The sequence below is a fragment of the Panthera leo genome, chromosome A3, assembly GCF_018350215.1.
Source record: "Panthera leo isolate Ple1 chromosome A3, P.leo_Ple1_pat1.1, whole genome shotgun sequence".
Lineage (NCBI taxonomy): Eukaryota > Metazoa > Chordata > Mammalia > Carnivora > Felidae > Panthera > Panthera leo.
Window position 1 is genome coordinate 120,160,687 of NC_056681.1, and position 24,041 is coordinate 120,184,727.

The 24,041-nt window shown below is 49.3% G+C and overlaps 1 protein-coding gene across 3 annotated transcripts in view; it reads left to right on the forward strand.

Annotated features, from left to right (window-relative positions):
• The window catches only part of ADCY3 (adenylate cyclase 3), a 91,054-nt gene that overhangs the window by 33,794 nt on the left and 33,219 nt on the right, over window positions 1-24,041 (forward strand). For all 3 annotated transcript variants that reach the window (XM_042933523.1, XM_042933521.1, XM_042933522.1), the window contains exon 3: window positions 11,374-11,523. In XM_042933523.1, coding sequence (XP_042789457.1) covers window positions 11,374-11,523 — 150 coding nt within the window. The remainder of the gene's footprint in view (window positions 1-11,373; window positions 11,524-24,041) is intronic.

Sequence of the window (24,041 nt, forward strand, 5' to 3'; positions counted from 1 at the left end):
ATTGTAAACATTTATGTCCCCAGTGTGGAAGAACCCAAATATATAGATCAATTAGTCACAAACATACAGAAACTCACTGATAATAATACCATAACAGTAGGGGACTTCAACACCCCACTTACAGCAATGGACAGATCATCTGAACAGAAAGTCAGCAAGGAAACAATGACTTTGAATGGCACACTGGACTGGATGGACTTAACAGATATATTCAGAACATTTCATCCTAAAGCAGCAGAATACACATTCCTCTTGAGTGCACATGGAACATTCTCCAGAGTAGATCACATACTGGGACACAAATTAGCCCTCAACAAGTATGAAAAGATCGACATCATACTGTGCATATTTTCAAACCACAACGCTATGAAACTCGAAATTAACCACAAGAAAAAATTGGGAAAGATAGATACTTGAAGACTAAAGAACATCCTACTAAAGAATTAATGGGCTAACCAAGAAGTTAAATAGGAAATTAAAAAGTGCATGGAAGCCAATGAAGATGATAATGCCAAAACCTCTGGGATGCAACAAAGGTGGTCATGAGAAGGAAGTATATCTTCCTAAAGAAGGAAGAAAGGTCTCAGATACACCCTACACCTAAAGAGCTGGGAAAATAACAGCAAATAAAACCCCAAACCAGCAGAAGATGGGAAATAATAAAGATTAAAGCAGAAATCAATGCTATTGAAATAAATAAAGCAGTAGAACAGATCAATGAAACCAGGAGCTGGTTCTTTGAAAGAACTAACAAAATTGGTAAACCCCTAGCCCGTTTGATCAAAAAGAAAAAAAGGACCCAAATAAATAAAATCAAGAATGAAAGATCACAACCAACACTGCAGAAATACAAACAATAATAGAATATGATGAGCAATTATACACCAATAAATTGGGCAATCTGGAAGAAATGGACAAATTCCTAGAAATATATAAACTACCAAAACTGAAATGAGAGGAAATAGAAAATTTGAACAGACCCATAACCAATAAAGAAATCGAATTAGTAATCAGAAATCTCCCAAAAAACAAGATTCCAGGGCTGGATGGCTTTCCAGGGGAATTCTACCAAATATTTAAAGAAGTGTTAACGCCTATTCTTTTTTTTTTTTTTTTTTAACATTTTTATTTATTTTTGAGACAGAGAGAGACAGAGCATGAACGGGGGAGGGTCAGAGAGAGGGAGACACAGAATCTGAAACAGGCTCCAGGCTCTGAGCTGTCAGCACAGAGCCCGACGCGGGGCTCGAACTCACGGACCGCGAGATCATGACCTGAGCCGAAGTCGGACGCTCAACCGACTGAGCCACCCAGGCGCCCCAACGCCTATTCTTTTGAAGCTGTTCCAAAAAATGGAAATGGAAGAAAACCTTCCAGACTCATTCTATGAAGCCAGCATTACCTTGATTCCAAAACCAGACAAAGACCCCACTAAAAAGGAGAAGTACAGACCAATTTCCCTGATGAGCATGGATGCAAAAATCCTCAACAAGATACTAGCCAACCAGATCCAACAATACATTAAAAGAATTATTCACCGGGGCGCCTGGGTGGCTCAGTTGGTTAAGCGTCCGACTTCGGCTCAGGTCACGATCTCGCGGTATGTGAGTTCGAGCCCCGCATCGGGCTCTGTGCTGACTGCTCAGAGCCTGGAGCCCGTTTCAGATTCTGTGTCTCCCTCTCTCTCTGACCCTCCCCCGTTCATGCTCTGTCTCTCTCTGTCTCAAAAATAAATAAAATGTTAAAAAAAAAATTAAAAAAAAAAAAAAAAAAAAAAAAAAGAATTATTCACCATGACCAAGTGGGATTTATACCTAGGATGCAGGGCTGGTTCAATATCTGCAAAACAATCAGTGTGATACATCAATAAAAGAAAGGACAAGAACCACATGATCCTCTCAATAGATGCAGAGAAAGCTTTTGACAAAATACAGCATCCTTTCTTGATAAAAACCCTCAAGAAAGGGATAAAACGATCATACCTCAATCATAAAATCATATAGGAAAGAGCCACTGCTAATATCATCCTCAATGGGGAAAAACTGAGAGCTTTCCCCCTAAGGTTAGGAACATGACAGGGATGTCTACGCTTGCCATTGTTATTTAACATAGCGTTGGAAGTCCTAGCCTCAGCAATCAGACAACACAAAGGAATAAAAGGCATCCAAATTGGCAAGGAGGAAGTCAAACTTTCACTCTTCACAGACGACATGATACTCTATATGGAAAACCCAAAAGATTCCACCAAAAAACTACTAGAACTGATCCATGAATTCAGCAAAGTCACAGGGTATAAAGTCTATGCGCACAAATCAGTTCCATTTCTATGCACCAATAGTGAAGCAACAGAGAAATCAAGGAATCAATCCTATTTACAATTGCACCAAAACCCACAAAATACCTAGGAATAAACCTAACCAAAGAAGTGAAAAATCTATACACTGAAAACTATAGTAAGCTTATGAAAGAAATTGAAGAAGACACAAAAAAGTGGAAAAATATTCCATGCTCGTGGATTGGAAGAAAAATATTGTTAAAATGTTGATACTACCCAAAGCAATCTAGATATTCAATGAAATCCCTATCAAAATAACACCAGCATTCTTCACAGAACTAGACCAAACAATCCTAAAATTTGTATGGGACCAGAAAAGACCCCGAATAGCCAAAGCAATCCTGAAAAAGAAAACCAAGGCTGGAGGCATCACAATCCTGGACCTTAAGATGTGTTACAAAGCTGTAATCGTCAAGACAGTATGGTACTGGCACAAAAACAGACACTCAGATCAATGGAACAGAACAGAGAACCCAGAAGTGGACCCACAGACGTATGGCCAACTAATCTTTGACAAAGCAGGAAAGAACATCCAATGGAATACAGACAGTCTCTTCAGCAAATGGTGTTCGGAAAACTGGACAGTGATATGCAGAAAAATGAACCTGGATCACTTTATTATACCATACACAAAAATAAGCTCAAAATGCGTGAAAGATCTAAATGTGACACAGGAAGCCATCAAAATCCTAGAGGAGAAAGCAGGCAAAAACCTCTTTGATCTTGACCACAGCAACTTCTTACTCAACACATCTCCAGAGGCAAGGGAAACAAAAGCAAAAATGAACTATTGGAACCTCATCAAAATAAAAAGCTTCTGCACAGCAAAGGAAAAAAATCAGCAAAACTAAAAGGCAACGAATAGAATGGGAGGAGGTATTTGCAAATGACATATCAGATAAAGTGTTAATATCCAAAATCCATAAAGAACTTATCAAACTCAACACCCAAAAAACAAATAATCCAGTGAAAAAATGGGTAAAAGACATGAATAGACACTTTTCCAAAGAAGACATCTAGATGGCTAACCAACATGAAAAAATGCTCAACGTCACTCATCATTAGGGAAATACAAATCAAAACCACAATGAGATACCACCTCACACCTGTCAGAATGGCTGAAATTAACAACTCAGGAAACAACAGATGTTGGCAAGGATGTAGAGAAAGAGGGTCTCTTTTGCACTGCTGGTGGGAATGCAAACTTGTGCAATACTCTGGAAAACAGTATGGAGGTTCCTCAAAAAGTTAAAAATAGAACTATCCTACGACCCAGCAATTGCACCACTAGGTATTTATCCAAGGGATGCAGGTATGCTGTTTCAAAGGGGCATGTGCACCCCAATGTTTATAGCAGCGATATCAACAATAGGCAAAGTGTGGAAAGAGTCCAAATGCCCACTGACATATGAATGGATAAAGAAGATGTGGTGTGTATGTATGTATGTATGTATATATATATATATATATATATATATATATATATATATATATATATAATGCAGTATTACTCGGCAATCAAAAAGAATGAAATCTTGCCATTTGCAACAATGTGGATGGAACTAGAGGGTATTATGCTAAGCAAAATTAGAGAAAGACAAATATCATGACTTCCCTCATATGTGGAATTTAAGATAAAAAACAGATGAACATAAGGGAAGGGAAGCAAAACAAATATAAAAACAGGGAGGGGGACAAAACAGAAGAGATTCTTAAACACAGAGAACAAACTGAGGGTTGCCAGAGGGGCTGTGGGTGGGAAGATGCGCTAAATGGGGAAGGGGCATTAAGGAAGACACTTGTTGGGATGAGAACTGGGTGTTATACGTAGGGGATGAATCACTGGAATCTACTCCTGAAATCATTATTGCACTATATGCCAACTAACTTGGGTGTAAATTAAAGACAGATGCCACCACTTCGGGAACACCTGTCCTAACCAACCTGCATTAACCGGCTCTTGTCACTTAATGCAGTGTAACAACCCGAAAGTCAGTGGCTCACAAGCACACGTTTCTCACTCGTACATCCATGGCTAGGCTGGGGCCTGACCTGGGCTGGGTTCAGCTGGGTTTTGCTCCAGGCTGGAGCTTGAGTTTTGCTTGGCTCCACAGGTCCCTCATGCGCTGTACCAGTGAGGTTCTTGGCGCATATTGTTCTCATGGCAACGGTGGAAGCCCAGAAGGAAGTGCAGGCGAATTAACAAACATGTGCTCGTGTCCTATGTGCTGACATCCATTTGACCAGAGCAGATCCCGTGGTCAGAGTCAGCGGGAGGGAACCTTCTCCGTGAGGCTATGACAAGTGTGTGGCTCTGTGATACTTGTATGGGGGAGTGACGAATTGGGGCCAACAATCTCCTTCACCTTCTAGTCTAAAGCAGCTACCTGTTACTTTATCGTTTTTATTCTCTGCTGGGCTCTGATACTTTTATTATCGAATCATGCCTATTTATCTACTGTTAGCAAAACATCAGCTCCTGACAGCAGGAACTTTTTCTGCCATATTCATTGCTACCTGCCAAATACCTACCTGCCACAGGGTGGACATTCACTAAGTCTTTGAATGAATGAATGAATGAATGATTCTGTTTGGGGATTGGCGGGTGGTGTTGGAGCTGGGTCTTGAAGTAGTAACAATAACTAACATTTTCTGGGAAAGACTAAAGCCGTTTATGTATTGGGTTTTCGACCCGGGTTCAGTCTGAGGATCATCACCACATGTGGCCCTCCGCAGGCAAAGGAGGAGAGGCAGGATGTTCGGGTTAGAACCGTAGAGCCCTGAAATAGCACATCTTATTAGAGGGCTGGTGATAGGTCTGGTGTGGCTGGGGTGAAGGGAGCTTGGTGGGCGGTGGCCAGGCAGAAGAAACGAGTGACGCCGGACCCCACTTGTCAGGACTGCCATGTTCCATACCTGTAGGGGAGCCATCACATCAGAGTCTGCAGGGTGATGCCCCGAGGATTGTGCAGTGCACAACCTGAGAAGCTGTCCTGGCAACCTGGCAGATCATGAGGGGCCTCGTGTAACATGTCACATTGGCTAGATGCCTATTCTGGAAGTCGTCTTTGTTTTGGAAGAAGGTGGACATTGCGTATCTGTTAGCAGAGACTCGCCCAAGCTATGAAACAAATTGGAAGCTTCTAGAGGTCCTTTTGTTTTGAGGCACATGGTAGAAACCGGACAAGCTTGGAAGGACCCCTCAGTGGTACCCCAAGGCTCAAACCTTGAATTGTGCTGGGTAGGGTTATATTTCTTGGAGACCCCAGACGTCTCCTGGCACAGCAATGCTGGAGTTTGCTGTGGGCCAGCGCGAGAGCATCTACCCCCTCCGCTGTCTGCAGACCTCCCCACCTGTGTAGATGCCGCAGGTCCTTGCTGGGTTCTGTGCTCCCCACGGGCCCCCAGTGCCTGGGACTTCAGCCTCCACTGACCCTCGTCACAACTCGGCTGAGTAACGTAGGGAAAGCCCTGGCATCATGCTTGGCTGGCGTCTTGCCAGCTGGGCACGAGAGCTGCGGTGGACCCACCCCGAGGCCAGGCTGGCTTCTGATACGCAGTCCCCTGGGTCGGAGCAGATGTTTAATTAATGTCTTAAAACTCAAACTCTGCTTGTAGCGGGGAAAAAAGAGTAAGGAGATCTGAGCTCCATTGTCAGCACTGCCAGGAGACCACAGGCTCACAGCCTCATTTCTGTGGGCTTCAAGTCTCTTCTGTAAAATGAGAATAAGAACTTTGCTTGTTGTGGCCAGTAGGATTGTGAATATGGAGGTGTGATGAGACTCCATTAGTCTTACTGTTAGGCACGAATTTCCCTTCTCCCCTCCGGAGGAATAGAAAGTCACTAAGAACATATTTTGTGCCAAGCCCTGTCCCGGGTGGTGTCGCATATAACCTCTCTTTTGATCTTACTGGCCCGGCCTTTGGGGTTCCTGCGAGGATGAAGAAGTCACATCTCAGAGAGGGAAAGTGACTTGCTCCAGGCCACGCAGCCTGCTGGTGGTAGGCAAGGTCTGTGTGACTGCACGGCCCAGCCTCTTTCTGCCACTCGTTCATCCAGTAGGCATTGGCGGCTTCCCGTGTGCCAGACCCGGTCCTAGGCACTGGGGAATCCGCAGAGAAACAGAACCAAAGCCCCGTCCCCTTGGAGCTTGCTTTCTAGTGAAGTAAACAGAGTAAACGGACAAATAAAAGGACGAATAAAAAGTGCAGATACTTCTCTGCAGGGTCTTAAACAGGAAAACAGAGAGAGTGTGTGGGGTGGGGGGGAGGTCAGGGCAGGCCCCTGCGAGGAGGGGACATGTCAGCAGGGACCTGACTGATGAGGAACGTCCCCTCCAGTCTGCAGAGAGCACGGCTCCAGAGTGGGGCCCACAGGCACTGAGTGACGGCCACCCCAGGCTCCGGCCTGTCTTCCTTGGGCTGGGGAGGTTGGTTGCCTGCAGAGATAACTTCTGCCCTGTTCCTTCCTGCTTTACGGCTCCGTGGAATTTTTTTTTTTTTTCCCAAAACATCTAAGTTAGTTTTAATGAACAGAGGCTCCAGTATGGTCTTCCCCTGACAGCAGAGCATCATGAGGTCTCCAAGGGCAGCTCACAAGGATGTTGGCTCCCAGAGCAGCCTTCTCTCCCTGGGTTTCTTCTCCCCAGTTCTGGAGTATTCTGGAATCTCCAGGCTGGAATGAGCCTATGGGGAGGGGTCGTCCTGGGCAGTTGAGGCACCAGCCTGCCTCCAAGGGGATGACTTCTCTTTTAAAGCCCTGCTTAGAGCAGCCCCATGTCCCTGTGGACTGGCAGAAATGTGCAGGATATTGTGATTCATCAAATTCCAAGAGGAAGGACTTCGTAAAGGAATTTTCTCACGGCTGCATTTCTGAGCTGGGGTATTACAAACATTTCATCCGGCTGTCCTGGGTTAGATGAAGCTGTTGAGTCTGAATGTTTACCCACTTGGGAGATTCGTTCATTCTCCTCGTTAGTTTAAAAATCTTGTGTTTAAGAAAAAATAACAGTTCTTTTGCAATGAGATTGCTGCCCAGTCTCTTTCACTGGGGAAAGGGGTTCCCTGGGGTAAGAAGAGGTGACCTCCGTGGCACCCCAGAGCAGAGCTTCTCAGGCTTGTGCGGGGGAATCCCCCCCGAGACGGAAACGTGTGTTGAGTCCAGTGTGACAAGCTGCCCCCACCCCCTCCTGGGCCACCCCGAAGAGCCAGGAGGCCGCATCAGGGCTCCTGCTTGGCCTTCGGAACTGCCTGAGCTGGGAACCTCCCTGTCTGTTCACAGGGTCAGGTGTCATGTCTGCAAACCCCTGGCGCTGAGCTCCTTCAGGCAATCATTGATGATGCTGAGAGGAGAAGCCTTCCTGCCACGCTTGGTCGCTGAGTGTGGTATCCGAGGCAGTCTTTGTTTCTGAGACCCCGTCTCTGTAGAGCCCGCGTCTTCCTGAAGCCGTGCGTCACCTCCCTGATCGGATGTGATCCCCATCCACCCGACCTCTGTCTGCATCTTTGCTCAGCCTCCTCTCCTGGATATTTCCGGGACCATCCCCACTACTGTCCTGGCCTGTACCCCGCCCAGCAAAGTGACCGAGCCTCATTCCTCTGTTCTTGGGCTGAGGTGGCGTGGGAGAGGGTTGGGGTGCAGCAGCTGGGATGTTAGAGGGCTGCGTCCCGGGGAGACCATGAGGCTGGGAGGTCAGGTTTGTGATGGCTTCTGGCCTGCTCATCTGCTCCCCAGAAGGGGAAGGGCAAGTAGGGGGAAGACCATACTGGACCCCTCTGAAGGGGTCGGGGTGAGGGGCAAGTTGTGACGTGGTTGCACTACCTCAGGTGGCTCTGGGGAGCATGGGATCCACAGCAACCCTGAGGACCCTTTCGTTGAGGTAAGTTTAGAGAATTGGGGGAGCTCTGAGAAGCACAGCCTGGGGCTCCTGGGAGAATCCTCTAGGAAGGAATAAGCTCACTGCGATGCAGGGAGAGAATTCCCTGGCACGGGGGGGACCTGCGGGACCCACAGGACTCTCCGGCGTGTGGCCTGGACATGGCCATTTCCCTCCACATCCCCTCAGATGAGCTGAGAGTGCAGGTCGAGAAGGGGTGGGCAGGGGACAGGAAGCAGTATGACCCTCTGGCCACCCTGGGAACCGACCCGCCTTGCCTTCCCTCCAGCCTTTCCGAGCAGGTCATTTCCAGGCCCACCTTTGCCCTCAGAAGTGAGGTCTGATGAGGGCCAGCCGGGGTCAGGACTGCAGGGACTTCCGAGATGAGGTAGGCTGCCCCTCAGCTCATAGGTGGTGAAGTGGGGGTTCAGGGAAGTTTCTTGACCTAGCAGGTTCCCCATCCAGCGAGGGGCAGGGCAACAGTCCAGGGCTCCTCCTAAGTTTGTTTTCTGCACCTGCCAAGTGGAATGCAAACGTGGATCTTATTTTAAAATAGGCTGAAGGGAGTGCTGTCCCATATAGATGGTTTCCATTGTGAACCAAACCTGAATCCTGTTATACTCTTTGTTTGTTTGTTTGTTTGTTTTGAGAGGGAGAGAGGGAGCAGGGGAGGGACAGAGAGAATCCAAAGCAGGCTCCACACTGTCAGCACAGAGTCCAACGCAGGCCTCAAACTCCCAAACCAAGAGATCGTGACCTAAGCCAAAATCGAGAGTCAGACGCTTAACCGACTGAGCCACCCAGGCACCCCTGTTATACTCTTTGGATAATAACCTTTGGTGGGAGTTGGTTTAAAGCTTTCCTGTTATAGTTGCTCTCTGTCTACAGAGCAGGTGGTTTACTTAAGGAGGGACCCTGATGGGGAGTAAAACAGTTATTACTGACACCGGCTCAGTGCTTACACTTTATGGAGTCTGCTCTATCCACCCCGCGAGGTGGACAGCAGGGCCTGTTGGGGGGCAAGAGACCCCTAGGCGTGGAGCTCTGTCCATGGCTCAGTGTGACAGCCCAGGTGGTGGCCAGGGCCAGAGATGGGTCTGGAGCCTCTGGTTCAGAGTTGTTGACACCGGTAGGTATGGGGCCCAGACTTGTGGCTTGTCTGCGTGCAGCTACTCCCTTGACCTCTAGGACCTAGAGACCCTCGGCCCTGGTGACTGCTGTATCCGGACCCTGTGTGGGTTTTGGCAACGTGCTCCCACTCGGTGAGATGCCTGAGGTACAGCCTGACCTTGTTGACTAGCTTCCTGTGCCATGAATTTGGGACTGGGCAGATTCTAAGGCTATACAGCCCCCAGAGGAAGGTGACCTTTGGGCTGGTAGACATTCTTGGACCTCAGGCCAGACCGGCTTGCAGATGCAGCGTGATCTTTGTGATTTGCTTTGACTCACTTAATGTAAATTGGCAGCCTCTTTGGGTTATCAGGTATTTAATAAGTGTCCTGAGGCCATATTGATAGTGCTCAGGTGGGAATGGCCTATCATGTCCAAGCAAAAGTTCAGGAGATATCCCTTAGGATTTCTGAAATTGCCCACTTGCCCCATGAATGGTATAGTGATGGGGCTGCCCAGCCCCAAGAACACAATGAGTTGTTAGTTGCTGGAACCAGCAGTTTAAGGAGCTGCTTAAACTCAGAGCTGCGTCTGGTGACTTGATGACCAGTCTCAAGACACATTGCATGTACTAACTCATTATTCAGTGGGCCTGTGATGAGTGCCCAGGCCTGCAGGAACTTTCTGCCGGGCGTGGTGGGTCCTCAGGGTTGATCAGCCCCTGATAAAACACAAAAACAGAGGGGAATATGGCATAACCAAGAGTATCCAGAAAATTAATGTCAGAATTAACCTCTCATCGTTTATTAAGCCATCTTGTTTAAAAATCTAAAAGTGACTTCCCTGCATTTTTCACCTACCCAGGATCCATTATCCTTCACTAAGAGAACACTTTCTCCCCCTGGGGCCAGAAATGAAGAACTTCTGCCTCCCTACCCACATCTCAGCTAGACTTCTGCCTGAGAAACCACGCCCTTCAGAGGAGGGGTCTGCCTTCCTCAGGCTCGGCCTCAGGGAACCAAGGTGGGGAGGGTGTGAGCCTCAGGGAATGGGCAGGGCCAGACCTTGTTGGAGCTGGCTCCTGGCAGGTGGCTTTGGAGAAGCAGGAGGAGCTAGAACCTGGTGCAGCCCCAGATGGGGCCCAGTCAGGGTCAAAGACTGGGGCCCAGGAAATGAGCACCAGGAAATGAGATGTGGTTTGAACGTTCAGGTCCATATCCAAGGTTACCTGCAGCAGGAGGCGGTTGAGTCTGCAATCCCAGCAGCCTGTGGAAACGGGCTGGGGACCACAGACACCTAGGGGAGTCTGGAGGGTGCCAAGGATGGAGGAACAGACTCAGTGCCCAAGAAGGCCTTTGTACCGATGTACTGAGCTTGCAGGACAGACATCCGTCGCACAGCTGCCCTGTCCCCTTCCCGTAACTTCCTCATGGGACCTCGGTACTGGTACCGGCCACCCCTCATCTGCTGGCAGGTGGGGTTGGCTGGGAGGATGCACGTGAATGCCAGACACCTGTATACCTGCAGCGTCACGTGGAAGGTAGCGTGAGGGCTGGGAGTTGGCCCAACACGGCTTCACATCTGTGACCTTCAGTGCAACCTGCAGCTTTTAGGATTATACACCCCCAGCTAGTAGATCGGGGTTTTGTACACTCTCCTCCCAGCTAATCAGCACAGCACCTAAGGGCGCCTAATAAGTAAGTCCTCAGTAAACGGTGGTTGAACAAATGAGAGAATGAATGAATTGGGGAGCAGAGGGACCGTCAGGCCACACAGGTGCACGGGATCGGCCAATTTAGCTGCGCTGTGAGCAGGAGAGGCAAACAGCCCCATAACCAGCCTTCCAGGCCGGGGCCTCACCCACCTATGGTAAGCGGGGCAGGGTCTGTTCCAGGGCCCTAAAAGTCCCATCAGGGTCAGAGGCTAGCCGGGGCCCTCCCTGGACACTGGGCAACTAGGGGTTTGATTTTCGTTACCACCCACCCCCCCTTCTCCATCCTCTCTCCTGAGCATGTGCCTTCACCATTGTCCTTTTCTCTCCTCGGGGCACAGATCCTGGCCAACATCTGCCTCTACCTGTGCGCCATCATGGTGGGCGTCATGTCCTACTACATGGCGGACCGCAAACACCGCAAGGCCTTCCTGGAGGCCCGCCAGTCGCTGGAGGTGAAAATGAACCTCGAGGAGCAGAGCCAGCAGCAGGTGAGGTCCTCACGGGGTGGCCATGCGGCCGTGCAGGCCTGGAGTCCGGGGCCAGAGAGGGGCCGATTGGGAGGGGGTGGGCCTGGGACAGTGCAGCCCCCCTCTCCCCCGCCCCCAGGGCTCCCTGGGGCTCGGGGATCACCTGCCAGGGCCAGGTGTTGGCTGCCTCCTGGGCCTCTGACCGTCACAGGGCTCCTTCTGACTTCGGAGAGCTTGCCTTGCTGGAAGCCCTGTCCTCTCTCCTCCTCGGTGCTTGACCTAATCCTCCCCTTCTCCTGTTTTTTTCCCCCCTATAATTTAAAACTTTTTAAAGAACTACATTGGCCCAAGCAGTCACCAACGACTCCTTGTGTTCCTCTCTCAGGTGAAAAAGTTCTCTGGCTTTATTCTAAGTGCTTTTCCCCCCATGGGCATCACTTCAGGTCAGTCCTCCTCTGCCACCCTTTCCGGTTCTACGGCAGATTCGCCATGTGTCCCTGCTGTGCACTCTGAGCCGTGTTCTCTGCAGTGGGGTGGGCCCAGCCCATAGCAGGGGGGCCTTCTGGGTGAGGCCCATCAACCTGCTCGACTCCACCCAGGGCACTAAGTTTCCTTCACGCTCTGTGCGTCTCCTACTTCCTTCTCCTTCTGAGTCCTCAATGAAGAAGTAAAACCAGTCCAAACCCTGGGGACCCCACTGTTTACATTTTTCCATTGAGAGAAGTGCCTGCTGCCCCCGCTCTTTGTTTACTGGCTTTACTCCAGCCTGATCCACCACAGAACCACCCAGTTCTCGTGTGATTCAGTCTTTTAAATAGTTTCTGGTCTGGATTCATCTCCGATGCCTTTTGAAGGTATGTAGAAATTACATCCGCCAACTTCCTGTTATCCATAGGTTTATTTCCTGCTAACAAACAAACTCAATAGTTTGAAAATAGAGGATTCCCTGTTCTGGGAACCATGTCATTTTGTGTTCAGGTGGTGCTCTTGGCTCTGGATTCACTGAAACGGCTGTTTTCCACTCAGGTGGACAGGGCCAGAGTTTCGGGGGCCTCTCTGGAGCCTTTGCCTGGGGGCCTCCTTGGCGGGCCTCCCCTTTTCTAGATGATGCTCTTTGAAGGCACACACTGAGTCATTTGCTGATGAGTCCTCACTTCCTCTGTCCTGGGGATGTGTTTTCTCTGTTTACCAAGGAGATCTAGAAGCTTCTGAGCTGGGCCTCAGACTCCACTCCTTCAGAAGGCAGGTTTCAGAAGAGGAATCTCCCCAGCCTCTGTTGCCACAAGGGGCCAAGCTTAGCAGGTCATTGAATTTGCCTCCTTGTCCCCACCCCTGTAGCCTGTGGTTACCCACGAGCTGCTTCTGCTTGAATGTATGTAAAGAATCCTGTCCTTTACTGGCTTTAGAGTGTCTTGAAAGGCGTTCTTCAGTTTCTGTTTTACATGCTGGCTGGGTTCTTTCTGCATCTCCTCTCTCATACCGTGGAGGCATCCCTCTGGATTCTGTACATTAAAAAAAAAAAAAAAAAGCTTGTGTCATCGCTTATCTAGGTCAGGAGTTCTTTTTCTAGAGTATTTGTGCAGCCTTCAGCACACCTGTCAGTCTTGTCTGTCTCAGGACATATAGTTGGTATAATCCAGGACATCCTCAGTCACATCAAACAGTGCTTGGTGGGGGGGTGTCCCGGTGCAGTAGAGGAAGGTCCTGTGTCTCACCTGGATCTGATATTCTCTGCATAGATAATATGGACAAGTTATCCACCTCTTAGAGCCTTGCTTTCCTCATCTGCAAAGTGGGGGTGTTGATACTCCAGAGCAGGAGTATTGATGCTTGTCTTTAGGTTTCCCTGAAGGCAGAAATACAAGCAGAAGTGCTTTGTAACCTGTAGAGCTTGGAAATGGGGACGGTCAGGCTGCGGTGCACAGGCCGTGGAGTACATGGGCATTTTCTAATGGCCCCTCTGGGCAGGGTCAGGGTTGGGAGCCTGACAAAGAGGGCCATTCCTACTTGCTCCGGGACTCCCGAGCGCCACGTAGCAGCCAGGGGGGGCTGGCAGCCTCTCCGGGCCACGCTGCTCCTCTGCTGTGTTGTGAGCAGTAGCAAAGCAGACACTGGCTCCAGGAGAGAGGAGTCCAGGGAGGCCGAAGGGAGGTGCACAGGGTGGAGAGGCACAGATGCACACCCCCAGGCTTAACTGGGACACAGCAGGTGCCTGTAAGTATCTATCTAGTGGAATGAATTTGTCTTGCCCAGCTCTAGCCTCAGTGTGACCTTGGGCCAGCTCCTTCGCCTCTTTGGGCCTCAATTTCCCTATGTGTAAAGTGTACGTGAGAATAAAACCTTTGGTGAAAATCAGATAATCTGCGTCTATCCCTTTGGGAATGAGAAAAGCACTGTTACCATCAGGAGGGGTGGAATTCTGCACACACACCGCCCCCCCCGAAACTGGGTGTTGCAGTTCGCCCATGTTTTCCTTAGGACTCTTGTGACCGTGTGCATGAGATCTGTTTGCAATTTTACTTTCTTTCTGTGTCCTTGGCAGGTTTGGACATCATGGTTGTGCTGGGTTTAGGAAATAAGTGTTTCCTCTTTCTAACCTGGGAGAGTTTGAAGAAGATATGGGTTCTTTGCAGGAGTAGAAGGACTCTTGGGGCGCCGGGGTGGCTCGGTTGAGCATTCAGCTCTTGATTTCTGCTCAGGTCATGATCCCAGGGTCGTGGGATCGAGCCCCACATCAAGCCCCGCATCAGGCTCCATGCTAACAGCACAGAGCCTGCTTGGGATTCTCTCTCTCTCTCTCTCTCTCTCTCTCTCTCTCTCTCTCTCTCTCTCTCTCTCTCTCTCCCTCTCTGTCTCTCTCTCCCTCTCCCTCCCTCTCTCTCTCTCTCTCTCCCTCTCTTTTTCTCTTCCTCCCTCCCTCCCTCCCTCTCCCTCCCTCCCTCCCTCTCCCTCCCTCCCTCTCCTTCTCCCTCTGCCCCCTCCCCAGCTCTCGTGCACGCTCTCTTGCTCTGGCGTGCTCTCTCAAATAAAAAAACATGGCTCACTAGTGAAGCCTTGTCGCTCAGGAGTTTTCTTTATGAGATTCAGTCTCCCTCAAAGGTACGAGGTTTTTTGTATAAGTTATAACATGTTTTTGTTTTTTCAGGAACTTAACCAACTTCATATGAATATGTCACATTTTTGACGTGGGATTTTGTCTTTCCGTGGGTTTTATAGCGATATTCCCTTTTCATTACTGATATTGCTAGTTTGGGCCTTCTCTTTTTTTTTTTTGTCCTTAATCTGTCTTGCTGAGGTTTATTAATGTTTGAACCTTTTCAGTGAATCACCTTTTTGTTGCTTTCTTTGTGCACTTCCGTAATGCATTATGTTTTTGACTTTGATTCTCTTCTACTTCCTTTGAGGTTGACATCATGTCCTTTTTTACCTTCTTGAGATGGAATTTAACTAATTTTAGCATTTTTCTTTTCTAAAACACGCTCCTGGTGCTCGGATGTCCCACGTTATGTGCTTTTGCTTCCTTCTACAGATTTTGATATGTCCTATTTCTGTTGTCATTTAGTTCAAAATACTTTCTAATTTCCACTGAGATATCTTTGATCCCCAGGCTGTTTGAGGGTACATCAATTAGTTTGCAAGCATACAGGGAATTTTTAAGGCCCTCTTTTTATTATTGATTTCAGTTTACTTTGCTGCAGTCAGAGAACATATTCTGTGTAATCTCAGTCCTTTGAAATCCGTCGGAACTTGAGTTTTGACCTCTCATTTTTTATTAATTTTGATATACTTAAAGTCAACATGGATTTTTACAAAAATGCATCAAAATATCTTCCAACAATGAAGTAATGCTGATACATGTCCATCATGATGCATTTGCATCTACCCCAAATTAGTATTTTTACCTTTTTGGGCACAGTGCAAAGGCCTCCCAACATTTAATTCCCCTTCCCCCAGACTTTCTGGCTATTGCAAGTATTTTATTTATCCTTTTTTTATTTATTTTTATTTTTTTTAATGTTTATTTATTTTTGAGAGAGACAGAGCATGAGCGGGGTAGGCAGAGAGAGAGGGAGACACAGAATCTGAAGCAAGTTCCAGGCTCTGAGCTGTCAGCGCAGAGCCCGATGCGGGGCTCGAACTCTTGAACTGCGGGATCATGACCTGAGCCTGAAGTCAGATACTAAACCAGCTGAGCCACCCAGGCGCCCCCCCCCCTTTTTCTAAAGTTTATTTATTTATTTTGAGAGAGAGAGAGATGGGGGGACGGGCAGAGAGAGAGAGAGAATCCCAAGCAGGCTCTGCCCTGTCAGTCCAGCTCTTCCATCCTCTTGAAGAATTGCCCTTAGTGTCACTCTTCACGAAGGTCTGTTAGGGAAGTCTCTGCATTTCTAATTGCCTGGAAACGTGTTCAGTTTGCTTTCGGTTTTGGAAGTCACTTGCTGTCAGAGGTAGAATTCTAGGTCGACAGCGCTGGACTCAGAGCCCTTTGGAGGTGTCATTCCATTATCCTGTGGCTTCTGCTATTTTTGTTGAAATGCCGGCTGGCTGGCTGACACACTCTTGCTCCTTTTAAAGTAATACGTAGCTTTTGTATTTTTTTCCTCCGGTTGCTCTTACAGTCTGTCTCTGGTGTCCAGCAGTTTCATGGTGACGCGCCTGGCGGTTTTCTTTGCAGTTACCCCGCGTGGTATTTGAGGAGCTTCTTGAATTGATGGCTTGATGTCTTTCATCAGTTTTGAGATGTTCAGCCAGTATCTCTTTGCCCCATTCTTTCCTTTCCTTCCGGGACTCTAGATGTCCTTGTTAGACATTACCATGTTCCAGAAATCTCTGTGTTTTTTTCTAAATCTTCCTTTTTTTTTTCCTGCGCTTCAGACTGAATATTTATACTGATGTGACTTCCAGGTTACTAATCCTTTGTCTGCTCAGTGCTTGAGCTCCTCTGTTGCATCCTTAATTTCAATATTGCATTTTTTTTCATCTCTAGAATTTCCTTTTGACTTAAGTAAAAGACACATTCCACTTCTCTGGTTAAGTTCTCCATTTTGTCATCTATTCTTTGTAACATAGTAAAAATTTCAAACTTTTGGACAATGGCAATATCTGAAATACTGACGGGTCTGCTTTTCCCTGTTGATTTTTGGTCCCATCTCATGGCATCATGGCCTTTAACATTTTTTTTTTAATTAAAAAAATTTTTTTTGAAGTTTGAGAAAGAGCACGGGTTGGGGAGGGGCAGAGAGAAAGGAAGAGAGAGAGAATCCCAAGCAGGCTCCACACCGTCAGCGTGGAGCCCCATGTGGGGCTCGAACTCGCGAAACCGTGAGATCATGATCTGAGCCGAAACCACAAGTCGGATGCTTAACTGACTGAGCCACCCGCATCCTGGCCTTTTTAAAAAAATGCTGGATAAATTAAATGCTGAATATCATGTATGGAAAATAGTAGCAGCTCTGAAGGATATGTCTCTCCAGAGAGGACTGACTTTTCTTGTACCTCACCTTGATCCAATGTGGGGTCTAAAAGATTTGGGGCTGGGTTTTAGTCCGAGAGCTGGTTTCTGTTGTGCCTACTCTTAGGAAATAGTCCTTCAAGGGTCTTAACTCAGAGGCTGGTCCTCCCCTTGAAGGACCCTGGACTCCCCGCCACAATAAGACAGCCAAACTACCCTTCGGTGTTAGCCTCTCAGCTCTCACTTTCCACTTGGGTTCTTGGTCTCTCACCCCATGTCGCTTGGCGGTGGGCAGACGCCTTGCAGGATTTGTGTAGAGAAAGGCTCTCTTGTCTCCTGGACCTCACCCCTCTGCTCTGCCTTGGAATGCTTGCTCACCCATCCTTGCTTCTCCACCCCCTTGAAAGCTGAAGCCATTGCTCTCTGTCCATCCTCTGAACCCTGACCTCAAGGGCAAAAGTGACAGAGTGTGTTGGGCTCGCTCAAGTGTGTTTGCCCTCAGAGACCTTGTCCCCTCCCATCCTAGCCACCTTGGTTGTTTCCCATAGGCTTCAGATAGCCGTCTTATCCAGCTTCTGTAGTTGTTCGTGGCTTAAGTGTCCGTCTGGTGTAAGCTCCTCTGTAATAGCAAGAAAGAGGGGTGCCTAGGGGGCTCAGTCGGTTGGGCGTCCAACTTCGGCTCAGGTCATGATCTCGTGGTTCATAAGTTCAAGCCCCGCTTTGGGCCCGCTGCTGTCAGCACAGATCCTCTGTCTCCCCCGCCCCCGCCCCGCCCACCCCCCCCCCCCCGCCTCTGCCCCTCCCCTGCTTGCACTGGCTTTCTCTCTCAAAAATAAACATTTTTTAAAAATAGCAAGAAGCAAAGGTTGGATGTTATTTTACACTTCTTTATGTTGATTTTTAAGTAGCTAAAAATGTACGTAGTATAAAATCGTGAAGGTGTGAAAAAGGTTATACCGTGGAAGGTAAGCTTCTCACACACAGCTGTCCTCTTCCCCGTCCCTCAGACAGCCACCGTCATGTCTTGTGTGCCCTTTCAGGATTCCAGTTCTTTCCAAATGTGGATCTGGGACACAGACTTTTCACACCCACGCAAATAGTATATCCCCTCTTCCGTACTTGATCTTTCACCTGCTGTCTTCAAGAGGGTTCTAAGTCGACGTGGCACTGCCTCATCCTTGTTAGTGACTGCATTGTATTCCATTATAGAGACGTGACATTTCTTTAATTGGGCTCCTAATTGTACAGTTGAGTGGCACCAAGTACCCCCACAGTGTTGTGCAACCGTCACCACTATTTGCTTCTAGAACTTTTTCATCATCTCAAACCGAAACGCCATGGCCATTAAACATGAGCTCTCCCACCTCCTTTCCCCCGGTCCTGGCTACCGCCATCCTGCTTTCTATGTCTATGAATTTACCTTTTCCAGGCACCTCACATAAGTGGAACCAGACACTATTTGTCCTTCTGGGACCGGCTTGTTGCACTCTGCGTGGTGTCTTCGGGGCTCATCCGTGTTGCAGCCCCTGTCAGGATTTCCTTCCTTTTCAAGGTTGAATGATACTCCGTTGCATGCATATACCCCATTTGTTTATCCGTTCATTTGTGGAGGGATACTGGGTTGTTTCCACCTTTCAGCTGCTGTGAACACGGCTGTGCGGGTACCTGATTGAGTCTCTGCTCTCAGTTCTTGGGGGCATATACCCTGAGGTCGAGTTGCTGGGTCATATGGTAGTTCTACGTAGAGTTCTAATTTTTTGAGAAACCAGGCACGTACATTTTTATTTTATTTTTTAAGTGCTTTTATTTTTTTAAGTTTATTTATTTGAGGCGGGGGCAGAAAAAGGAGAGAGAGAATCCCAGGCGGCCCCCCCCCCCCCCCCCGCCGTTGCGGGGCTCGATCTCACCAACCGTGAGATCGTGACCTGAGCCGAAATCAAGAGTCAGATGCTTAACCAACTGAACCACCCAGGCGCCCTGGCACATTTTTAATGTTGAGAAATATTACCAAATCATCTCATATAGAGGTTCTAACGATTGGCATTCCTCCCGACCGTGAATGGGAGCGCACTTAGACGGTTAAAGTTTCCTTGTTTATCGAGAAAAGGCTTCTTTGACCTGGAACCTGCAGCTCCTCCAGAAATGCCTGCTGACAAACCCCAGTGGCGGGGGAGAGGCCCCACGGCGGTAGTGGTGGCCTGTGAGCCCTTTCCTGCTGTTGACTCTTTTGGTTCAAGTCACAGCCAGGTAGACTGGGGTTTGGGAGAGGCTTCTGTGTATTTTTTGACATATGTCGTGCAATATCTGTTAAGCGCAAGTGTAAAGAAAAAAACGCTGATAGACAATTATTCTTTCAAGTCTTTTGTGCTTCTGTGTTTTGAGAGGGTCCTAAAACCATGTTTTTCTGATTATAGAAGTACCGCCTCATTCTCGTAGAGGATTCTCGTAGAAAGCAGCCAAGAATTCTTATAAGAGTATAAGAGTAGCAGCCGAGAACCAGATATTCGAGCCTTTACGGCTGTGTCCTGTGGCTGCTGTGGACATTAAATGTAAAGAGCGTGTTCAGCGCCGTGTCTGGACCCCGTAGCCACTCGTACTGACTACTGTCGTGCTGCTGTTGGTGGATAAAAGTGTGCAGAAACAGAGAAGTATAGAAAAGACCCCCAAACTTCCCATCGTTTGGGTGCTTCTTTTAAAAACAATTTTAAAAAATACAAACGTGATCAGTCGTGTGCTCAGCTAGGAAAGGTTTTCGAACTTTGCGGGTTTGCTTTGCTTTTTCTTTTTCCTTTCCGCGGAGGGGACGTTCTTACAAAGTTAACCACGTAAAAGTGTGCAGTCGAGTACCTTCCCCGTGTTGTCCAGGCACCACCTCTGTCTGGTCCCAGAACATACTCATCGCCTCAAAAGAAAACCCCACGCCCAAGCCTGATTTTTTAAAACCGCAGAGAAGGGTACCTGGTGAGTGTCGGGACAGCCCCGAGCAGTAGGTTCCTTTCCTTGCCCGGAAGGACAGGAGCCTGAGATCCGTGCACACACACACCCACGTGCTGCATGCTCCTCTCCGTGAGAGTCTGAAGCTTGCACCAGAGGCAAGTCCTGCCGGGGAGTTTGGACCTGGGATTTACATCCGACGCTTCCTCCAGCGTTTTCTGGGCAACAGTGAGACCTGGCTTTCCAACCTTCTCACCTTTCCCACCTTTCCCACCCTTCCCACCTTTCTCACCTTCTCATCTTCAGTTTTCTGAAAAAGGGAGATTAAAGATGGTGCCATTCATCACGTTGTTGGGGAATCACTTGAAGTAAGGACACGAAGCCGAGTCAAACATGGTGAGGCCCTTCAGTGCTATTGCTGCTGTCACAATGGCTCCTGCTCCGGGGATGCCGAGGTGGGAGGAGACCCAGGTGGCTGCCTCCCACGGGGCTGACTTGACTTCCCGGGCAAGTTGGCCGAGGGCAGACCAGGAGCAGAGACCGGCGGTCCCATCTCACTGTCCTCCTGTGAGGGCCGCTGGTGAGCATAAAAATGAGATCACGGGGTGAAAACGCTAGAAAGGGCTGCAGAAAGTCCTAGAAGGAGATGAAACAGAAGCTGGCTTGGACGTGGCTCCCGTTTGAGGAGCTGTTTGAGGTCAGTGCCACAGTAGCCACTCACGGTGTTTAAACGCCTGTGTAAAAAAAATGCCCAATTAAATTCTCAGCATCTCCTTTGCAGAGGCGGCTCCATTTCAGAATTTGGCTCTTACGATCCGCATCCCGCTTTGTATTTTGTCGGCGTGGCTTTATCTTGTCCTCTAAACTGCCTTGGGAGGAAGCACCGTGTGCTGAGGGGAAGTCCTGCCCTGGTGGCTGTGTGGCCTCCCGCGGGCAGGCTCCTCTCTGGGCCTCGGCCCCTCCTCAGTTAGTGAGGCCCAGGGGATCCCATCCCAGATCCTCTGATTCGGTTTTCTTTACTGCTGTCACCGGGGAGGTTGCTCTCTCATGTGAAAGTTCCCAGCCTCCTGCTAAGGGCAGGCAACTCCCAACAGGTGGACATCAGCCGTCGTCCCCAGGGAAGGTTCAAAGCAGCCCTGGGCCTGGTGCACAGGCTTCCCCTTCTGCTTTGCCACCGAGGTGGGCATGTCCGGGTAGTGAAAAGAAGAGGCATGGGCGTCTCCGGTTCCAGTCACTCCTGCTGAAGCCTCTCTGGCTCCAGGCTTCTTTCTGCAGGGAGGGGCAGGGCCGGACAGCTCTGAGGTCCTTGCGGAGCTGAGGTCCGGGAGGGTGGCCCTGGCGTGTTCATGTCTCACTTTGTAGGCAGTCCATGGCCCTTACCTGTGACACATGGCCGTCAAAGTGGACTTGAGGACCCAGCTCCATGGGCCCGTTAAGGTAGAGCAGGAAACCCAGGGGACTGAAGAACTGGGGTTGTTTTCCTTTATTCCCCTGAGGCCATGCACCAGAGTTTAGTTGGGGACCTTGCAGGTTGCTAAGCGCCCCAGCTGCCATCTGGGAACGACAGGCATCGGGGAAATCCGCCCGGCACACACCTACTGCCAGGTACAAACTGCAGAATCATGAGCTCCCCTGGATCTCACGCTCCGAGTTCCCTTCCCAGGGAGGGGGACGTGGTTGAAGTCAAGGAAGCGGCGGAGGGTGGAAGGACGACGGGATGGCACAGAGGGCAGCCAGCCTTTCCTTCAGACCACGTTCCGTTAGATGGGTCAGCCTGTCCTTATCAGGGAAGAGAGGGCTGCCCTCTGTCCCCACCCTTCAGAGGTGAGGAGGGAGAGCCCAGGGCTGACCGTGCAGGGTTGAGTCTAGGTCAGAAAACCACCCACCGGCCCCAGTGAGGGCCAGGTCATGTTCATCCGGGGCGCCCTAGGGAGCGCGGTGTAGGCTGATGCTGGGTGGTTTTCCACTTAGCTCCTGGGGGGGACACGCAGGGCAGAATGGCCACTTTGCTCTGCCTTTCCTTTTACTTAAACCCAAAGCCCAGGGTCACTGTGACCAGGGATGGCCTTTCTTCTTCACGGTGGAGTCTTTCTCTAGGTGCAGGACCTTCCGCCCTTGAGCATGTCTTGGAGGGAAGACCCACCCCTTTACCATAAAAGCCACAAACGTCTCTCCCGGGAGCCCCCGAGCTTGGGATTCTGGCATGCTGCCATTTCGTAAGCTCGGCTGTGTCTTGTCTTCTTGATGTCCCTCCTTGCACTCTGCCCACGCCTGCTTCACTGTTCCCTTCGAGGCCTTTTGCCGTGAGGGTAAGGCAGAGAGTAATCCCGCCCCTGAGCCTTGCTCTCACGAGAGGCTGGTGGGGAAGAGGGAAGTCAGGGCGGGAGAGAGACAGACACACAGATACTGAGCGAGAAGAACCGAGAAATCAGCTACCTCTTGTCCTCAGTTGTCCATCGGACTGTTGTCCTGGCAACAGTGAGATTGGGGCTGGGGACCCATCTCCTGGGGAGCCGCGGGGGGAGAGGAGGCTGGTGGGGTGGGAGGAACGTGGTCCCACTGCGCCATAGCTCTGCCTCTTGCTGTGTGGTGGCCTGCGGCCAGGCTCTTGTGCCAGCGGCACCTGACGCAGGTGGGGCAGACCCGTCGTCTACTAGACAGCCACAGAGGACCCCCTCATCCCAACGTCAACCAAGAAATACACTTGCTGTCTTAACTTCCTCACACGCCCACTCGTGAATATAGCTAATAGTTGTTAAGTTTTCGTTTTTAGCCTTGAATGTATCTTGGTTTGAGAAAAGCCAGAAGGCGGATTGCCCATGGTGTGGGGTAGAAATCCGTGCTTCTGTTGGTTCCCACCCCCCACTTCTTGGATTTCACAGAATGTTCTTCATTCTAGCATTTCAGCACTTAGAACAAATCCGCATTTTAGATAATGCAGGTGATGAGCCGCGGAGCACAGGTTGTTCTAAAGCCTTGACGGGCTCCTGGCAGTGGGAGGACATCTGCTGTGTCAGGTAGACCCGGGCCCTGGTGGTGATGACAGCATTGCAGACGGCACTGTGTGTGTGGGGGGGGGGGGGGGGGGGGGCGTGGCTTCTGAGCTGGGGCCCTGCCAGGGTCACATCCTGCCACGGCACTTTTATCCCCAGTTTTAGCGTCTGCTGTCCATGACCAGCTATGGAATATCCCCACCTTTCTCTGGCTGTGGGACCGACATCTTGTTTAGTAATGGCGTAGTTGATTGGACAGTTACCTTGTGTCAAGTCCCGGGGCTGCATTTTTACTGGATTATCTCATTTAATCGTCCAGCAAACCCAGAGAAGGGTGGGCACGCATTCCCTCCTGGCCACGGCTTCTGTTCAGTTCTGTTTACTAGGTGTTTCAGTTGTAGTCTCTGGACATCTGGCCTGTGGGCATCGGCTTTGTTTGACCTGCCCAGAGTTTTAAATTTCTAATACTTAAGGATTTGGACATTCTATATAAAAACTTGCATTTCTGACCACCTTGGGAAATGGGAGGATCTGACAACGCAGGGCTCAGGAGTAAGGTTTGCATTCACATCCTCGCCAGGCCACTTACTTGCCCCGTGTCCTTGAGTCAGTTATCATGCCCTCTGACCCCGTTTCTTTGTCTGTGAAATGAGATTGGAATAAGATTGTTAGAAGGTCTAAAGGAGAGCATTGCACAAATATTTGGGGCATTCTTCTAGGCACTAGGGATGTAGTTGTAAGCAGAACAGATTCCAGTGGGGGAGATAGATATTAAATAAATGAGTATATGCTATTAGAGGTAGGACAGTGGTGGGCAAAGCAGGAGAAGGAGCATAGGAATTGCCTGGGGGCGAAGGAAGGTTGCTATTTAATATTGTGTGGCCAGAGAAGCCTTTCTGATAAAGTGAGACTTGAGTAGAGACCTGAAGTTAGGGCGTGAGCCATGCCACGTTCCAGGGAGAGGGAGCAGTAAGTGCAAAGGCCCTGAGGTACGTTCACAGGACATCATGGCAGCAGGTGAAGGTGGAGTAGAAGTGAGAGGAAGAGAGGTAGGAGGTAAAGGAGGGAGATGATGAGGAACAAGTCCTGTAGGACCTTGTAAGGACCATGGCTTTTTCCCTGAAGGAGATTGGAGACATTGGAGGGCTGTAGGTTTTGTT